Source organism: Mobula birostris, chromosome 17 (assembly GCF_030028105.1).
Source record: "Mobula birostris isolate sMobBir1 chromosome 17, sMobBir1.hap1, whole genome shotgun sequence".
In the NCBI taxonomy this organism is placed as follows: Eukaryota; Metazoa; Chordata; class Chondrichthyes; order Myliobatiformes; family Myliobatidae; genus Mobula; species Mobula birostris.
The window spans coordinates 22,749,850-22,770,743 of NC_092386.1; the positions used below are offsets into that span (position 1 = coordinate 22,749,850).

Genomic DNA, 20,894 nt, shown 5'->3' on the forward strand with positions numbered 1-20,894 from the left:
GATGACCAGTGGGTTTCAGGCAGGCAAAAATCTTGGTAATCTTTCACCAAGTTTAGATCCTTCTGCTGGAGGTGACATTTATATCACTATGTGTTTGTATTTACAAGTCCCAAGTCCAGTGTTATGTATCTGTTAGGGATGAAGACCATTCCTATTTTTTGAAACCTTCTTTATTTGGAGAAAAAGACACAGAGGAGGAGCAAATACAAAGTTGAATGGCAGTACCAAATTTTCCAGTTGAGTGAAGGAAATGGATGAGTGTCATATCTCCAGCGCAGGCCAGTGTGTAGTGGCACTGAGCAATAATTACAGAACTGGTAGAGTGACTCTTTCTCAGCAACTGCCAAAAAATCTCCTGATGGCTGTTAGAGATTTCTAGTGATGTGAAATTTTGAGGAAAGACTTTGATCCTTAGCATGGGCAGCCAACAAAAAGGTCAGCTGAAACTGTTCCATTTTCCTGCAAGGCTTTTAGGACATTTTGATCTCCGATCTCGGGTCATTTATGCAATTATCTACCCAAACATGTTCTTCTGGGTTCAGACTGAAAGTTATGCAAAAGATGGTGCTGAATTGTGGCGACTTATTGCAAGCTACAAAATTCCAATTTTAAAGTAGTGTTCTGTGACAGTATAACCAGGTCTTTCTTTGTAACTCAAGGAACAAAAGGAATTTCAGCTAGTGCTCTCTTTTGCTGTTTCCATTACCAAGATCTGTGCACAGTTGGAGACAGCACACTTAAAGGTAGTCATCAAGATGAGGGTTATGTTGGGTGTATTTGTCCCTCTTTTCTCTGCAGATTTGTAGGACACAAGTGCAAGAGACATTCTGTTCTATATTCTTTTACGAGACCAAATTAGTGTTGTGTCATTTAAACAATTGTAAGTACATTTGTTAGTTGCTCAAACTGCACCGAAAAATTCAAAGTAAAAAGTATTATACATACATGTTACAACATGCAACCTGAGACTCTTTTTCCTGTGGGCATACTCAGCAATCTATAGAACAGTAACTGTAAACAGGATCAATGAACAACAAACTGTGCAAATGCAAATATAAGTATATAGCAATAAATAACAAGAGCATGAAATGAGTCCTTAATGTGAGATCATTGGTTGTGGTAACACCAGAAATAGAATCAGTGTAGTTATCCTCTTTTCTTCAAGAGCCTGATGATTGAGGGGTTGTAACTGCTCTTGAACCTGATGGTGTGAGTCCTGAGGCACCTGTACCTTCTGCCTGATGGCAGCATTGAGAAAAAGGCACGATCTTATTTTAAAAATCGAAGGCTGCAGGCTCCTGACCAGTGCTGAAAACCTTTGCTATAAGAACTTATTGGAACTTGTAGGTAATTAACGATTGTAAAAAAAAAGACAGGCTGTTGGGTCTGATTTTGTTTTCAAACCAACAGTGAGGCTGATGGCTCATCATCATTTAGACAGAATAACACAGAAAAGTAGCAGATACACAGCTAAATTACAGTACCAAATTTACCATTTAAGCTTTCCCACTCCTCCTCTAGCTTTGCGAAAATAAGTACTTGTGTGTTTGTGGGGGAGAGGGATAGGAGAGCAGAGATTTTTTTTGTTCCCTGAAGTAGCAATCAAAAAGCATGTAGGCTGATCTGAAGTTAGGTGCTTTGTGTTTAAAAAGGTAAGGTCTATTAAATTAATTTAGAGATGTAATTTCAAAATTTGCCATTGCAGCTGGAGGATTTAAACTCTACCATTTTACTAAGTTTCAAATGAAATGCCACTATCAATAATGGTGATGATAAAACTACTCAATAGTCATTAAGAAAAAAATGCATCTGGTTTATTAATTTACTTCAAGGAAGAAAAATTGCTATCCTTGCCTGTCTGTATATAAGTCTAGACCCACAAATGTGTTTGTCTCTGAACTGCCTTCTCAAATGTGGCCCTGTTGAAATGGAATAGACAATAAATTCCGGCCTTGTGATCATCAGTAAATGCTGGTCTAATCAAATTTATCACAGAGTAAATTTATCATACAGTCATGCAGCATGGGATCAAGCTTTGCAGCCCAGTGCCAGCCCTGTTTTCTCATGTCAGCTTTCCCACTCTCTCCAAAGGCTCAAGGGTTCATTTATTATCAAAGTATACAGCCCTGAAATTCTTCTCCCATAGCCATGAATCAAGAAAGTAAAGAAAGGCAGCATGATCGTCAACCACCAAATCTCCCCTCCCCACACTAAAAAATAAACAAGAATGGAACAGGCACATGGACCGCCAAATCCCCCTCCCCCGCACAAAATAATGAGAAAGCTGGGATGAAAAACACAGAACATAAGAAACTATAAGACTGAAAAAGAAGTCCATAGTCCAAGTCATATTCAAAGGCAGAAAATCTGGGTAACATTCTCCAGGCACAGCGGCAGGTTCTTCCCTCTCCAACAGCAGAACGATCCCACCAGTAATCGAAAGGCAGTCTCCCCTGTCCGGCAGCAGACCGATCCCACCAGTGATCAAAAGGCAGTCTCCCTGCTCCGGCAGCAGAGCGATCCCACCGGCGATCAAATGACAGGTAGCCAATGCTCACATTCCGCATTTGCCTTGATGTTTCAAACTCCCTTGTCACTTTAATTGGTGAACAAAGGAAGCTTTAATTGATGAAATGGAGTCAATCATCGGCTCAAGCCTCATTCCCCCAGTCTTCTCACCACAGTGTCTCCAGTAGCCTTTGATTCTCTTATTGATTATAAGTCTGTCTTAGTTTTGAATATGCCTGAAGTTTCAGTCGCCACAGCTTTCTGCGGCAAGGATATCCAAAGACCAACAATTCATCAAGAGAAGACATTCTTTCTCATCCCATTATATATGGGCGGTCTTATATTCTGAGAGTAAGCACTTCCAGTATTGATTTATTTATTGTGATATAGCACAGAATAGGCCCTTCAAGCTGCATTGCCCAGCAACCCTTTGTTTAACCCTAGCCTAATCATGGGTCAGTTTACAATGACCAATTAATCTACCAACCATTATGTCTTTAGACTGCGGGAGGAAACGGGAGCACCCAGAGAGAACGTATAAACTCCTTAAATTCATGATTTAAGTAATATGTTTTAAAAATGTTTGCTGCTAAAATGGGCCATTCCACATCTTCCTCCATTATACTACATTTCCAAGATCTTTGCCAACTCACTAGACCGGTCTACACAATCCTCATGTAATCTCCTGATGTCCTCTGCACGTCTTACTTTTTACCTCGGTAAGTTTAGCAACCATATCTTCACTGCCTTAATCCAACTCATTTAAACAAACTATAAAAGAGCTTCTAGCACTGGTCCTCATAATCACACTGCTCGTTGCAAACTGCCAACTAGGAAAACGCGGTAATGTCTGTTTGCTGTTAGCCTTTTAGTGTGACTAGCTTTTGAATTTTAAGAGTCTAGTATTACAACTGGGGAGTTGTCAGGGTCCATAGTTATTGTGGTATCCACTCCTTAAGCTATTTCTAGACACCATGTGGCTGAAGAATAGGTTCTGTAATAAAGAGGAACTTGGATGGAAGTTGAAATAGTTTATGTACTCAGCTGTCTGAAGATGATTTGTTTCTTCTAATATGTTGAATGTGTTTTCTGGATTTATCACTGAGGATGTGGATGTTTATTGAGCTGCCTAATCTGTTTAATGGTTGAATGCTATTACAACCAGATCCCACAGGACCTCTTTGATTTCAGTTTGTTGTGGAACTGCTTTGTAAGCTGCTTTTGTTGCTTAGTATGGAGGCAGTTCATTATGTAGTTTCATCAAGTTGGCATCCAATTTTAGTATGTTTGGTGCTGATCGGAGCATCTTGATTAACCTGTGATATTGAGTCAAGTTTGATTCCCTAGATTAATAACAGTCAGAGGCAAGAATTTAAAAAATAGGACCATAAAGTTACAGATTTAGGTTGAACAACACACATAAAATGCTGGTGGAACGCAGCAGGCCAGGCAGCATCTATAGGAAGAAGTACAGTCGACGTTTTGGGCCAGGACCCTTTATCAGGACTAACTGAAAGAAGAGATAGTAAGAGATTTGAAAGTGGGAGGGTTAGAGGGAGATCCAAAATGATAGGAGAAGACAGGAGGGGGAGGGATGAAGCTAAGAGCTGGAAAGTTGATTGGCGAAAGAGATACAGAGCTGGAGAAGGATCATGGGACGGGAGGGCTAGGGAGAAAGAAAGGGGAGGGGAGCACCAGAGGAAGATGGAGAGCAGGCAAGGAGTTATTGTGAGAGGGACGGAGAGAGGAAAATAAATAAATAAGGGATGGGGTAAGAAGGGGAGGAGGGGCATTAACAGAAGTTAGAGAAATCAATGCTCATGCCATCACGTTGAAGGCTACCCAGATGGAATATAAGGTGTTGTTCCTCCAACGTGAGCGTGGCTTCATCTTGACAGTAGAGGAGGCCATGGATTGACATATCAGAATGGGAATGGGACGTGGAATGAAAATGTGTAGCCACTGGGAGATCCTGCTTTCTCTGGCGGACAGAGCGTAGGTGTTCAGTGAAACTGTCTCCCAGTCTGTGTCGGGTCTCACCAATATATAGAAGGCTGCACCGGGAGCACCAGATGCAGTATATCACCCCAGCTGACTCACAGGTGAAGTGTTGCCTCGCCTGGAAGGACTGTTTGGGGCCCTGAATGGTGGTGAGGGAGGAAGTGTAAGGGCAGGTGTAGCACTTGTTCCACTTACAAGGATAAGTGCTGGGAGGGAGATCAGTGGGAAGGGATGGGGGGGACGAATGGACAAGGGAGTTGAGTAGGGAGCGATCCCTGCGGAAAGCAGAAAGGGAGGGGAGGGGAAGATGTGCTTGGTGGTGGGATCCCATTAGAGGTGGCGAAAGTTACAGAGAATTATATGTTGGACCCGGAGTCTGGTGGGGTGGTAGGTGAGGACAAGGGGAACCCTATCCCTACTGGGGTGGCGGGAGAATGGGGTGAGAGCAGATGTGCGTGAAATGGGAGAGATGCGTTTGAGAGCAGAGTTGATGGTTGAGGAGGGGAAGCCCCTTTCTTTAAAAAAGGAAGACATCTCCTTCGTCCTGGAATGAAAAGCTTCATCCTGAGAGCAGATGCGGTGGAGACGGAGGAATTGTGAGAAGGGGGATGGCATTTTTGCAAGAGACAGGGTGGGAAGAGGAATAGTCCAGGTAGCTGTGTGAAGAGGAGCTGTGAGAATAGTCCAGGAAGAGGAATAGTCCAGGTTGTGTATGTTGCTTGAATTTCCAGCATCTGCAGATTTCCTTATGTTTGAGATTTAGGTTGAATACAGTTTACTTACAGATGCTACCCTGTGCCTTATGAATGTCTAGTTTTGGATTGCTTAGATCTGTTAACATGGCATGGGTTTGAGACAACATGACGGACAATATCTTTTGTGTTGACAGACAGTATTGACATGGTCTGTGCAGTGGGTATTTCTGTATTTTCAATCAAAACAAATCAAGTGCTCAAGATGAGGTCAAGATGTTTCTCTCCCTTTTGTTGATAATTTTTGCCATTGAACACAGGTCCAGTTTAGTAAAACAGCCTTTCAGGATTCAGGATATTTAGTTGTTAACTGTATAACTGAACCAAGTCTTTCTGATGATATATTCTGTGCCTTGCCTCTTCACTAAGAAACCTAAGAAAGTTAGTTGGAATTGTTTGCCTTTAACAATCCATGTTAGTTTTTACAGATTAATCCATACTTACCCCAGTGACTGCTAATTGTGTTCTTGATTATAGTTTCTAAAACTTGGCCCACCAGTGAGGATAAATTGATTGACCTTTTTGAAAAAGAGTAATATTTCCAATCTTTTAGTTCCTGGGTACCATCACTGAATATTCATATGCTTGGGATATGGCTAGGAACTCTGAATTTCCTCCCTTCTCTCATCAAATTATAATGCGTCTGTTCTTGACCAGGTGATAATATCTATTTTAAGTTCTGTCAGTCTTTTTTATGTCTCCTCCAACAATTTTTAGTGCATTTAGAGCGTCCTCCATATCTTGCTGTGCAACATCTTCTTCCTTGAAACAGAAAGATATAAAGTACTAATGTAGGACGTACTAATGTAGGACACTGGCCGAGGTATTTGCTTCCCCGAGTGGATTACCATTTTGTGGCCTAACCTAATTATAATTTTAAGCAAGGCTGACAGTCTATGAGTGTTTTGTTTGCTTATGTTTAAGAGGAATTGAGAGCCAGTGAATGTTATTATAATGTTTTTTCATCTGAAGAAGAACCTGAACACGTTCACACAATGATCTAATTGGGTTGAGAGATGTGAGGGCTTGATTGTCAGACAATGACAAAAAAAATTAATAGTTAAAATTATTTTATGAAACTGTGAATGTATAAAGACATAAAATAATTTGAATCAAGAGAAGTGATTTTCATTTCTGGTTGAAATTGAAAAGTGGAGAGCTTGATATCGGAATTTAAAAAAAAAGGCCAAATATACCGAGAATTTTAAGCTAGTTATGCAGCATTTATGGCGGAAGAAACTGATGGAATGTTTTAGCTCATCCTAATGACAATTTTCTTTTCGAAATGTCAATGATCAATTTTGTTTCCTATGCCATAGATATTGTCTTACTGGTTGGTTGCAATGCAGCAAGACCCATGTGTAATAGGCTAGCACTGAGGTAAAAAATATTTGAAATCTTTTTGGAGAATAGAAACAGGTTAAGGATCAGTTACAAGTAATAAGTCAGCTGCTTTTTCTGGTTATAATTACACAATATTAATAGGAGAGAATACTAAGGTAACAATTAATCTAATATTCAAATTAAAAAATTGTCCCATCTCCAAAGCCAAGAACATTAACACCGTACAGGAGATTGGCAGGAATTTATCGATGTTCATGAAACAATAGGCAGAATGTAAAATAAGTGATTATTAAGAAATGAGGAAACAGAGAAATAAAATACTTTGTGTTGCTCTGAATTGTTTCAAGTGATACTGTGATACTGTCTACTGTTACATTGTGAGGAATGTACTTATTGACAACATTTATTTGTTGCAGGGACAGCTTTCAATTTTACATGAAAAAATTGACCACCTAGAACAGCTGTTAGCTGAAAACAATGAAATAATTTCAAATATCAGAGATTCGGTAATTAATTTGAGTAAATCTGTGAAAGATGGTCCAGTGGGCATTGAAGCCTCAAATTCAAGTCAAAGATTAGCCTCTGAATTCCTTGGAGTATCCGTTGTTATTCCCATTGAACCAGAAGATTGCCAGTTTGCCTCAAAGGTTTACACAGAAGCATCAAACATACAAGTAAGTAACATTCTGCTTGACTGAACCTGGAATGAAATATTTCAGGTACTTCAGAGCCAAATATGTATCTACCTTGACTGACTGCAAAAGAATTAAGTTTTTGCTAAACCTAGCAAGCTGATTAGATAAAGGAAAAAAACATTCAAGGGTTTTATTAATGCTGGGATTTCATCATTTTAATGTTTCTCTTTAAAGGAAAGCCTCTACAGGAAAAATGTGTAGGAGATGCAAACATAAATAAAATCAAGTAGCAATTGAGGGTAAAGTTTGCTGCAACTTTAGAATGGTTTTACTGCTCAATACATTAACTTACAATTAAGTGGCTTCAGAGCTTTCAGATAATGGCAACTTCAAAGAGGAGTGGAGAAGAATTTTGTACGCTGATTAAAGAAAATAATTTGAGGAATCTAAAATATGTGTCCATAGCTATACTATGCTTACCACACCTACTAACTTACTGTTTTGATTAAGAAAACCTTATTCATTACAAAGTTTCTTCATTATGACTCATTGGTGTCCTTGTAAGCTTTAAAGCCAAAATAACTTAAATATTTTTTTTCTCTTGATTTGTAGAAATGTACAATTTATCAACCATGCTGAATGTAGTTTTACTCCATTTTAAAAACTAATCTTTGTAGTGGATGACCAGCTGAATATAGTCACTCCAGTAACTATAGCCATCTTCCTTTGTGCATGTGGACTCCAAGCATTTGCCTAATTGTCCACCAACATTCCTCAGTAGTTCTGGTTCGTTCAAGAATGCCACTTTCTCAAGATTATATAAGAAAGAGCAATAAATGCTGGCCTTGCAATGATGACCATTCCCCAAAAATTAATAAGAAAAAAAAACTAGCAAGTTATCTCATTGTTCCAAGCTTGTCAGGCAATTTCTGATTAAAAGTGGAACTGTTGGCCTTGAATTTTTATACATTCTTCTTTGTTGTTAATTATCTATTGTTCATACTCCACTGTTTTGTTGGGAAAATAGCAGATTGATTCTTAAAAAACTGTGCTAAAAAAAGATAATGTTTCAAACAAACACCAAATATCTGGAAACATGAGATAAGGTAGCATCTGTGGAAAAGAGAGCAGAGTTAACTTGCCCAGTTCTGCTGAAGGTCTCTTACAAGAAACATTAACTCCATTTCTCATTCTACACGTTGCCTGACCTGCTGAGTGTTGCCGCAATTTTATTGTTTCAGATTCCCAGCATGTGCAGTCTCTTGATTTATAAAACAGAAATTTATTCTGCCTTCTCCATTTTCTCCATTTTATCTTTATATGTGTAGCAAATGAAAAATACTGTGGCCTCTCCAATGTGTGTGTTTACATTTTGGTTACATATTCTTCAGTATTTCTGACAGCTGTAATTATTCTGATATAATTTGTGGATTTTTGTTTTACGAGATCTACTTTGTAAAGTTAAATTGTTTTTATATCGTGAGTCCTGAGGATTGTAGAGTAACTTGGCTTTTGCTAATCAGCATCTAATTATTTCTGATCTCTCATAGATGCTGGATATCTATAAAATTCTACCTTTTGACAACCCAGATGGTGGAGTTTGGAAACAGGGCTTTGACATTACATACAATGAGCATGAGTGGGATGATGAGCCATTACAGATCTTTGTTGTGCCCCATTCGCACAATGATCCTGGTGAGGAACAGGCATTTTACAGGACATGCACTTGCAAAGCTATTGAATGATTTCTACAGTGTTCATTTCACAAAGTTAATTATCATTTATTTATATTTTAAATCATGTTAAATGTTCAGGACCAAATGCTGGAGGCAAGCATGATATTTGCCGGTGCTATATTTTTTCTTCAGACCACAGTGGTGTTGTGGAACAATTGTTTCTTAATAAATAATGACAATTTTGTGGTTTCTTGTGGAAGAATAATTTTTATGCAACCTTATCTGAAAAGTGTAAATGTCAAGGTGCATAATTAGAATGATTTTAGAACAAGATGACCTAGCATAGATGCTATTGGAATTCTTCAATCATTTAAATAAAGTAATGATTTCCAGTAGATTTTCAGAATATGCCCACTAATATGAGGACGATAGGGAAAGTTCATTGTGCTTGCATAAATGATATACTGTTTGATTAGCAATTAATTTAGCTTTAGAATGTTAAGGTGTGGATGGGCCCTCAACTAGTGGGTTGCATTGTTTTGGATAGTATTGAACTGCTCGTGTATACAAGTTCAAATTTATTGTCATCTGACTGTACATATGCAGTATTCAACCAAGTGAAACAATGTCCCTCTGGACCATGTTGCACCCACAAAACATCTATCATACACAACACATAAAACAAAATATTCACAAATAAGTTAATAAAATGTAATAAGATTGCTGTCCTTCAGGGATAGCAGGGACTGCTGTGTACTTTGCTTCACAGAAACATGGCTATCACCTGTCATTTTGGGCGAGGTGCTGCAGCTTGATTGCTTTACCATTCTCTAGAAAGGCAGGACAGCTCAGTCTTCTAAAGACAGAGGGAGTGGAGTATGCTTTATGATTAACTCATTTTTGTGCACGTATGTGGCAGTTCTATTTCAGTCCTGCTCACCTGACTTGGAACATCTAGTGGTCATATGTCTTTTTTATCTGCTGAGGGAGTTTTCTGCCATCATCGTGATAATGGTGTACATTTCACCTCAGGCCAGTGTTCAGGCAGGTACTGGAGGAGCTGAGCACCATGATCAGCAGGCACGAAACTGCGCATCCTGATGCTTTCCCTATAATTGCAGGGGATTTCAACCGGGTCAGCCTGAAGAAATCTCTGAACAACTACCACCAACATATCACCTGTGGAACCAGAGGAGTCAACACACTTGACCACTATTACACCACCATCAAGATTGCTTTCATGCCATTCCACACCCACACTTTTAAAGGTCTGATTTCCTGGTTATACTTTTATTCCCAACGTAAAGGCAGAGGTTAAAGACCACAGCACCAGTGGTGAGGACCAAGAAGGAGGCAGAGGAGCACTTGCAGGACGGCTTTGAGTTGGTGAACTGGATAACATTCAGGAATTCATTTTCGAATCTGAATGAATGCACCACAGTTGTTACTGACTTCATCAAGACCTGTGCCTTTGAGAACATACCAGACATACCCAAAGTCATGGATGAACCAGAAGATTCATTGTCTGCTGAAGACTGCATATGTGGCATCCAAGACCAGTGATCCAGAACTATACAAGAAGTCAGGTACAATGTACAGAAGGCAATTTTAAGAGAAAAAGAAAATGCCAGTTGAGATTAGAGACAGAAATGGATGCACGTAGGTTCTGGCAAGGTTTGGAGGCCATTAATTCCTACAAAGCAAAACCTAATACAGGTTTCCCCCGCTATCCAAATGTAGAGCGTTCCTATGAAATGGTTCATAAGCTGGAATGTCGTAAAGTGAATAAGCAATTACCATCTATTAATATGGGAAAAATTTTTGAGCGTTTCCAGACCCAACAAGTAACCTACAAAATCATGCCAAATGACACATAAAACCTAAAATAACAGTAACATATAGTAAAAGCAGGAATGATATGATAAATACACAGCCTATATAAAGTAGAAACACTTTTCTGCAGCACTGTCTCACGCAGCGAAAATCTCGCGGAAGCGCTCTAGGCAGAAACACTCTCTCCAGTAACCTTTAAGCTATGAAGCTGCCAAATCATACCAAATAACACATAAAAATACACAGCCTATATAAAGTAGAAATAATGTATGTACAATGTAGTATCACTTACCGGAATCGGGAAGACTCTAATAAATTGCAGTTTTGTCACAGTTAAACACTTGCTTATACGAATAACCACCTGACGCAATCGCCTCTGATCTGGGCTGACATTTACGTGCCAGGTGGCACCTAATTAATTAGCTTGTTTATTTCGGCTTTTTTCTTAAAGATGTGGTGGGTGCATTCTGACTACCGCTGCACCACTGCATTCTGTGCGGCAATATATTGGTCTGCGACCTGGAGGTTGGGGACCACTGCTTAAACTATGAAGCTGCCCTCACCTCAGAAACTGATCAAACCACCCATGACTACCTTTAAGTTCCACATTCGCAACACTTTCATCACCATCGTCCAGTGCTTTCTGTTTCAGCTTATTAAAAAGACTGACTGATTTCTCCTTAAGTATAAGATAACTTAACGGAGCACCACGCTTTGTACACCCATCAATCCACTCAAGCAATAGACTTTCCATTTTATCCATTATTGGATGCCGACTAAGAGAGACCACTTTGCTACGAACAGAACCAACAGTAACATCGGCAGCTTTCAAAATTCTTTCTCTCTGCGTATAAATAGTGCGAATGGTGGACACAGGCAAGTTCAACGCGTGGACAATGTCCTTACTTCGTTCACCACGATCGAGATGCTTAATTATGTCTAGTTTTATGCTACATGTAACACTCTTACGAGCTCTTTTAGGCTTTTCCAATACCCTAGAACTCATCTTGCTAACAGATGCACAAAATAAATTGAGATAAAGCACGTGTTTAAGCAATGCTGGTTGGAGTGCACTTCCGAGGGAGGAGCTTGGCTGTTCAGGTGTGCGCTGCCTCTTTTCGTGCGCTGCCTTTTTTCGTAACAGTGAAAACATCTTCTGTTAGCGAAAACAGGTAACTAATGTAGGTGTTTCGCAACAGCGAGGCATCATAAAGCGGAAGTTGAGAAAACGGGGGCCACCTGTATCATGAATGGCTGTGATGTTTCACTCCTAGATGAGCTCAACAATATTTTATGCATGTTTTGAATATGAGAATAGAACTACACCTGTGCTAAACCTGCAGCATCTGGTGACCCTGTGATCTCTATCTCAGAAGTCAGTTTCAAAACATTTTTCGAGAGAGAACCCCAACAAGGCATCAAGCCTTGATGGTGTACCTGGTAGAGCTCTGAAAATCTGTGCCAACCAACTCATGGGAATGTACAAGAACATCTTCGAACTCTCATTGCTGCGTTCGGAGGTTCCCACCTGCTTCAAAAGGGCGACAATCATAGCAGTACCCAAAAGGAGCAGGATGAGCTGCCTTTACAAAAATCATCCAGTGCCGCTCATCTACTATGATGAAGCGATTTGCTGCAATTTCCCTATCACAACAATAGCTCTACAGCGGCTGCAATCTCACTGACTCGCCACTCGGCCTTGGATCACCTGGACAATAGGATGACCTTCATCAGGCTGCTGTTTGTTGATTACTGCTCAGCGTTCAACACAATCATACCCTCAGTTCTAATCAACAGGTTCCTAAACCTGGGCCTCTGTACCTCTCTCTGCAACTGGACCCTTGAATGCCGCACCAGGAGACCACAGGCTGTGCAGATCGGAAATAACATCTCCTTGCTGATAATAAATACTGGTGCATGCTTAGCCCATTGCTCTACTCTCTATACATCCACAACTGTGTGGTTAGGCATAGCTCAAGCGCCATCTATAAATTTGCCAATGACACAACTATTGTTGGCAGAATTTCAGGTGGTGTCGAGGAGGCGTATAGAAGTGAGGTGGATCAGTTGGTTCAGTGGCGTCACAACAACCACCTTGCACTCAACATCAGTAAGACCAAGGAATTGTGGACTTCAGGAAGGAGATGTTGAGCCAACACACACCAGTCAGTCCTCATTGAAAAAACAGAAGTGGAAATGGTGAGCAGTTTCTAATTCTTGGGTGTCAACAACACTGAAGATCTATCCTGGGTCCAATTTATTGATGCAATTACAAAGAAGGCATGACAGCAGCTATATTTCATTAGGAGTTTGAGGAGATTTAGTATGTCACCAAACACACTTGTAAATTTCTTCAGACGTACTACGCAGAGCATTCTAACTGGCTGCATCACTGTCTGGTATGGAGGGGCCACTGCACAGGATTGGAAACAGCTGCAGAAAGTTGAAAACTCAGCCAGCTCTGCCATGGGCACTAGCCTCCCCAGCATTCAGGACAGCTTTAAAAGGCGACACCTCAGAAAGGCATCTATCCTTAAGGACCCTCGTCACACCTAGGACATGCCCTCTTCTCATTGCTACCATCAAGGAGGAAGTACAGAAGTCTGAAAACACACACTCAATAATTCTAAATTTGGCATCAGATTCTAAGTTCAAGAGAATACAGACACTAGCCTGCTTAATTTCTCCCCAGAGAACAAATATGCCATTTCAGTAATCGATGTGGTGAATGCTTGTGTCATTCCCAACATGGCCCCCTTTGTGCAGGAATCAGGTTTCCCTACCTAATGTTGCAAATGCAGTCCTAGAAGGGTTTCTATAATTTGAGAAAATGTCCCTGCTCTTGTACTCAAAACTTAGTGGAATAAAGGCCAACACATTGTTTGTCTTTCTAGCCTTTCGTTGTATCTGTGTTATCTTTCACTTATTCATTTAGAAAGAAATCGTTTGAGCATGTAAAGTTCCCTTTGTCCTCATCTCCTCCTTGCCTTATTCAACAGATCGTCCTCTATTAATTACTGCCACCTTCAACATGATGCATCCATCAGACAAATCTCCTACTTACCTCCCCTTTCAGCATTCTAAAGGGACTGTTCCCTGACTGACTTTTATACTCTTTAATTATGACTAATGCTCACTCCCCTTTTCACATTATCATCTCATGTAGCTGCAGGAAATGCAAACTCTTTACGTTTATCTTTTCCTTTTCAAACACTCAAACACTCCTTTCAGGGGAAAAAGAAACACACCAGTTCATTTCTCAAACACGAGGAAATCTGCAGATGCTGGAATTTCAAGCAACACACATAAAAGTTGCTGGTGAACACAGCAGGCCAGGCAGCACTCTAAGAAGAGGTACAGTTGGTGTTTCGGGCCGAGACCTTTCGTCAGGACTAACTGAAAGAAGAGCTAGTAAGAGATTTGAGTGGGGGAGAGGGAGATCTGAAATGATAGGAGAAGACAGGAGGGGGCGGGATGGAGCCAAGAGCTGGACAGTTGATTCACAAAAGGGATATGAGAGGATCATGGGACAGGAGGCTTAGGGAGAAAGAAAAGGGGGAAGGGGGGAAAAACCCAGAGGATGGGCAAGGGGTATAGTGAGAGGGACAGAGGGAGAAAAAGGAGAGAAAGAAAAAGAATGTGTGTATATAAATAAATAAATAACGGATAGGGTACGGGGGGGAGGTGGGGCATTAGCGGAAGTTTGAGAAGTCAATGTTCATACCATCAGATTGGAGGCTACCCAGACGGAATATAAGGTGTTGTTCCTCCACCAGTTAATTTTATACCTTCCAATTTGGCACACCGGGAGTGCAAAAAGGATCACGAATGATTCCTGGATTTGTACATTTGTCCCATGAAAAGAAATTAAGTAGTGTTACAATATAGTCTTCTCTGCAGTGAATAAATTAAACGTGAATTGGATGAACAATTTGAAGGACATCTCTGATCAGTCTGCTAATGAAAAACTTACTTCCAGCAGCATCATAAGTACATGCCCATGTGAGTGTGGCCCAGATGGTGTGTGATGTTTGAGGTGTTATGGCCAAAACAGAGAAGATTGTTAATTTAAAAGGCAAGAGTGAAGGTAGCTGTGTCCAAGAATTGCTTAAATTGCCTTCTGTGTGTTTGCCATTATGGTAGCAAATGGGGTTTAGGTACACTGGATGATTGTGATATGCCCTGGTAGTTGAGCAATGTAGAAATTCAAGTACAGTGTACTTCTCACCCATCTGGCATCCATGGTGAATGAATAAGCCAGTTCTCTGAGTATTGCTCAAAAAAATTGTACATCATACACTCATATAAAATGCATAAATCTTTCAGCTTACAACTGCACTGCTGTTATAATTAAACGTTAGATACAAAACACTTCCTTTTGTTTAAAGATATATAAAATAATAAATTTTATGTAGGTATGCTTACTTTTAAGCATATTCTTGGACATATTTGCAGATTGCAAGAGATTTCCAAATGCATAAATATTGTACAAATGACAGCATTCTGTATTTGCTTCTAGGACAAAATCTTAACTGTAGATATCTCAAGTATATTTCTGCATCAGGGTAGTGAGTGTGAGATGGGTGCACTAATCATGAGTGGTAGGAAACTCATTACCTTGAAGGGTTGAAAGGAACTACCTTATTATCTCTTGGTCCTCAATCAGTTTGATTAATTTAAAGTCTCTTAACTGACAGATCTGACTATCTTGTGTATGGACAGTCATGGGCTTTTCCAAGCCATGAAATATCTGTATTAGGTGGGTGTTTGATGTGAAGTAGCTAATTATAGGAGCATTTTCAAATCAGCCACTACTCTCAGGTTTGGAGCAGCATCCTCTTACAATGTAGGAAAATTACAGTGAACTGTCAGGACAGCAAAAAATGCCATTGGCTGCAGTCTACCATCACTGCAGTACTTGCATGTGTCCAGGACAAAGAAGCGGGCAGGAAAACCATTGCAGACACCATCCAGTATACTAACTTTTCCTAAAGCTACCTTCTGGAAAGCACCATAGGGCTATTAAAACTTCACACCATTTTAAAAGTTTCTTATCTCCAGCAGTTAATCTGATCAACCATTCTTGCTAGTCCCTCCCCCCCACCCACTTCCTTCTGTTTATTACTGCATTATACTGTAAAAACCTTTGACCACTTTTTATAATGCTGTTTACATTGTAAATACATGCTCGTATTTATGCATATGTTATTCCATACTCGTGCTTCTAACTTTACTTTTATATCATTCTTTATTCTTCATAATTGCTGAATGTTGTTTTTTGTTGCATGTTGCACCAACACACCACAGTAAATTCCTGATACATGTAAATATATATGGTGAATAAAGTTGATCCTTGATCCTTAAATAGTGTTCTTCCTCTTCAGAGTATATTTGTACCTGTTCCGCCAGCTCACTCACTGCTTCAAATGAAAGCAGGAACTCAGTGTGGTTGTATAGGAACAGTGGTGGAGGTTACTTGATGGAAATTCATTAAGTTGCAATTTTTACATTTTTAATCTCCCAATTATGCATTCATCAACCTCCATCTATCCTAGAGGGTGGGCTTAAGTTAAGTTCCTCACCCTTTTAGGTGTTTCAAAAGTACGTACCTACTTTAGGAGACTAAGATATGCAGTAAAATAAGATTATATTTAACTTGGATTAAAATAACTTGCTTTTGATGTAGTGCAAAAAACAGTGTTTCATATGCAATAAGGCATGGAAGACTAACTAATGTGAATCCATCAGTGTGGGTTATCAACTGCAAAAAAATAAAAGTACATGGATATGATAGGATATCTTAAGAGACTCCTGGATAGGTGCATGGAGCTTAGAAAAATAGAGGGCTATGGGTAACCCTAGGTAATTTCTAAAGTAAGTACATGTTCAGCACAGCATTGTGGGCCGAAGGGCCTGTATTGTGCTGTAGGTTTTCTATGTTTCTATAAATGCTTGGAAGGGTATTGAGTAGAATTTAATAACATTTTTATCTATTTGCATCCTTAAAATTATTTCTAGGTTGGCTGAAGACATTTGATGACTACTACAGAGATCAGACTCAGCATATCCTGAACAACATGGTGATTAAACTACAAGAAGATGCTCGTAGGAAATTTATTTGGTCTGAGATTTCATACTTCTCAAAATGGTGGAACAGTATTGATGGGCAGAAGAAAGATGCTGTTAAAAGGTTTGGAGCTGTCAAAAAATGTTCTGCAGTATAATATATGATGGTACACTTTTAAGAATTTTTCTATTACTGATAAAACCTTGCAATCCCCAGATTTAATCTTGGCCTAAATTTGGGATAATTTACACAAAATACCAACTAGTCTGTCTTTGGAGTCTCCTTTTTCTCCCTCTGTCCCTCTGAATATACCCCTTGCCCATCCTCTGGGTCCCCCCCCCCCCAACTCCTTGTCTTTCTTCCCGGACCTCCTGTCCCATGATCCTCTCGTATCCCTTTTGCCTATCACCTGTCCAGCTCTTGGCTCCATCCCTCCCCCTCCTGTCTTCTCCTATCATTTTGGATCTCCCCCTCCCCCTCCAACTTTCAAATCCCTTACTCACTCTTCCTTCAGTTAGTCCTGACGAAGGGTCTCGGCCTGAAACGTCAACTGCACCTCTTCCTAGAGATGCTGCCTGGCCTGCTGCGTTCACCAGCAACTTTTATGTGTGTGGCAGGAATTGAACTCAGGTTGCCCGTACTGTAAAGTGTTGTGATAATCATTACACTACCATACCGCCCTGATATCTATTCATATGCTTCACTGCCGTAGATATTGTCATATTTCTTGACTGGAAGTACATTTATTTAGGCAAGTGAATATTTCATCTCACCTAGCATCAAAACTGAAAGATTTTAATCATAAATCTATAATAAACATACATTGTTTTAAATGGAATTAAGATTACAATGGTAGATCTACTAGTGGGGCATAATAATATCCATCCAAGGTTCTTTTTGATGAGACAAGTTCTGTGTTAGCCTGATGTTATATTTGACTAGGACCTTGACATTTTCATGATCTCTCTCTGTATTGCTGGTTCAAATGTCCATATGCCTGCAGGTCCTAGCTACAAAAATGCCAATTGCCTTTGGTTGCAAAGGTATGTTGCACTAATATAGTGATGATGTGGTGCCTGAATACTTTTTTTTTCATTAGTTTATGATAATCTGTTTTAAATAAATGTATGATTTTGAAATTCTGTAATAACTTGTAGTTTTTTAGAACCATTTTTTTCCAAATATTTCCAAATGGCTCAGATCACTGGAATCAAAGAAAAGTCCTTCTAATGGTGTAGTTGCTTTCTGAGTTCTGTGGCCTGGTTACCACTCATGGCCACAGCAGTAACGCTGGTAGGAGCTTGTTTGGCATGGACCAAATGGGGCTAGTATAGATGGGAACTTTTATGTCAAAATGGCATTTGGATGGTTTTTGCATATTGCATGTCCAATTGAAATTTTAAAACTAATATTAAAATAAATCACCTGAGAACATAAATCATTGTTTAAAAATTTAAATGTGAAGTTCACTCTGGGGCAAGACCCACATATTTGTATCTTATACGGCACTCATCTTGGATAGTTAGAGCATTTCTGTATACTGGACAGGAAGTCATAGAATCAAAGTCATGCAGCATGGAAACCATAGCATCCTCCCTGCTAGTCCCAGTTGTCTGCATTTGGCCCAGAATTCTTCAAGCCCTTCCCTTCCTTGCCTTGTAAGTATTGCACTTGTACTTGACCTAACCACTTCCTCTAGCAGCTCATTCCAGATTCTTGCTACTCTCAGTGTAAAGAAGTTCCCTGTCAGGTATTTTTTTAATTGCTCCCCTCATATATCTGTGCCCTCTAGGTTTAGATTCCCTAACTTTGGAGAAAAGACTATAACTATCCATTTTATCCATCCCTTTCGTGATTTTATAAACTTCTGTGAAGTATATTGTAGAATAGTCAGACCAGGGAGTTCTGAACAGATGCTGGTGACTTTTTACTGCTGCACCATAGAGAGTATCTTAACAGTTGTACAGCAGCTGGTAGGAAAGCACTTCAGCAGGTCGTCTTAGCACACAGAAGATCATTGGGACACAGCTCCCAGTCCTGGAAGACACCTACAGCTCATGCTGCCTAAGGAAAGCTACAAGTTTCTATAAGGACAATATACACCCATGCAATCATATGTTTCAACTTCTTCCATCTGGCAGACGTTATAAGATTTTCTATGCTCACACTTCCAGACTGAAAAATAGCTTTTTTCCCAGAGCTATAATTGCTCTGAACCAATCGATCAAGCATCATCCATAAATTTGTTATATTGCTACTTTAATACTGGTTTTATGGTTGTCATGCATCTGAGTTGCGCTTTTGTACTGCTGGACATTGCTTGTACTGGCTGGTTACTTGATTTTATTTATTGTTTATTTATTTATTTGTTGTTTTATAGCATTGAGTACGAGAGTTGCATACTCATTTTCGCTGTATTGGTGCATGACGAATTGTACTATGCAATGACAATAAAGATATTTCATTTCATTTCATTTCAAGTACATGGTTCCCTGAAAGTGAATTCATGGGTATACAGAATGGGAAGAAACTTTTGGCATGCTGGCCTTCAGCATTTAGGTCATTGAGTACAGAAGATGGGATGTCATGTTGTAGTTGTACAAGATGTTGGCGAGGCTTCATTTGCAATGTTGTGTTCAGTTTTGGTCACACTGCTAAAGGAAAGATGTTAAGTTGGGAAGCGTTCAGAAAAGATTTACAAGGATGTTGCCAGGACTCCAGGGATTAAATTACCAAGAGCAATTGAACAAGGTAGGACTTTATTCATTGGAGCACAGGAGAGTGAGTGGTGATCTTATAGAGATGTATAAAATTACGAGAGATGTACATAGGGGGAATTCAGAAAGTCTGGATTGGGAATCAAGAACTAAAAAGCAGAGATTTAAAGGAGATGAGAGATTTAATGCAAGCCAGAGGGGCAGCTTTTTCACCAAGGTGGTCTATATATGAATTGAGCTGAGGAAATGGCTGAGCAGGTAAAGAAACAGCATTTGGAAGTCATTTGGCACAGGTACATGGATGGGAAAGGTTTTGAGCAGGGATTCCCAACCTACTTAACATCTTGGACCCCTACCATTAACCAAGGGGTCTGTGGATTGGGAGGATATGAGCCAAATGTGGGCAAATGGGACTTGCATAGATGGGTATTTTGGTTGATGTGAGCATAAAAGGGCCTCTTTCTGTGCTGTATGACTTGCATTAATAGGATAATTCAATTGAAAGTGTGCAAGCAAAACATTTTACGGTCTTCACCTTACATAATGATCAGCAATGTGATTTGCAGATTTTGGTGTATAGAAGTTTTTAAGTGTTTGTCCTCTAGTTCTAACAACACAATGACCAGACCATCTCTGGTCTGCCAGAATATTTTGATAATAAAGCCAAATATTGATTATTTAGTAAGTAAAGAAAATGCTGTAGATGTTGAAAATTTGTAGCAGAAGCAGAAAATGTTTGAATGGTGAGCAGGTAAGGCAGTATCTGTAGCGAAAGAAATAGAATCAAGACTGGGTCAGTAAGTTTTCGTCGTCTATTTTAACTGCACATAAGAATATAAGAACTTAGATTTTAGATTGTTTAGTACACAAAGCAACTTATTATAACTCAGTGTTTGCACTTTGTGGATCATTTATGCTCAGTTAGTGGCCAGCAAGATTGAGAACGTTCATTGAAATTCCAGTTGAATCTTACATCAATTTACAAAATGTCCTATAAATTCTCCATGTTGGGCATTTTGTGTTTTTATTTAAATGATAGGAGGTCATTTGAGACTGGGGATTTATCAAAACCCTACTGTGTCCTTTCAATAATTTCTGAATGTCCTAAAGAAAAAGGAAAATATTTGCATTTTAAAAACAGGAACAGACTTCACTGTGTAGATTATTTTTTTGCTCTAAGATGTGGAAGTACTTAAAGAACTTAAAGAATATTTGCAGAGATTTTATTTTTAAGTGGCTTCAAAAAAGGATTTAATTTGCAGGTAGTTTAAGTGAGACTATATTATACTCTCCACGTGTTTTTTCAAAATAAAATTGACGATGCCAGAAAAATACCTACCAGGTCAGTGGTTGTAATAAAA

General features: G+C 39.5%; 1 protein-coding gene across 2 annotated transcripts in view; it reads left to right on the top strand.

The window, feature by feature from the left end:
* Positions 1–20,894, top strand: part of man2a1 (mannosidase, alpha, class 2A, member 1) — a 117,976-nt gene that overhangs the window by 2,535 nt on the left and 94,547 nt on the right. For both annotated transcript variants that reach the window (XM_072281378.1, XM_072281377.1), the window contains exons 2-4: positions 7,022–7,279; positions 8,791–8,935; positions 16,768–16,939. In XM_072281378.1, coding sequence (XP_072137479.1) covers positions 7,022–7,279; positions 8,791–8,935; positions 16,768–16,939 — 575 coding nt within the window. The remainder of the gene's footprint in view (positions 1–7,021; positions 7,280–8,790; positions 8,936–16,767; positions 16,940–20,894) is intronic.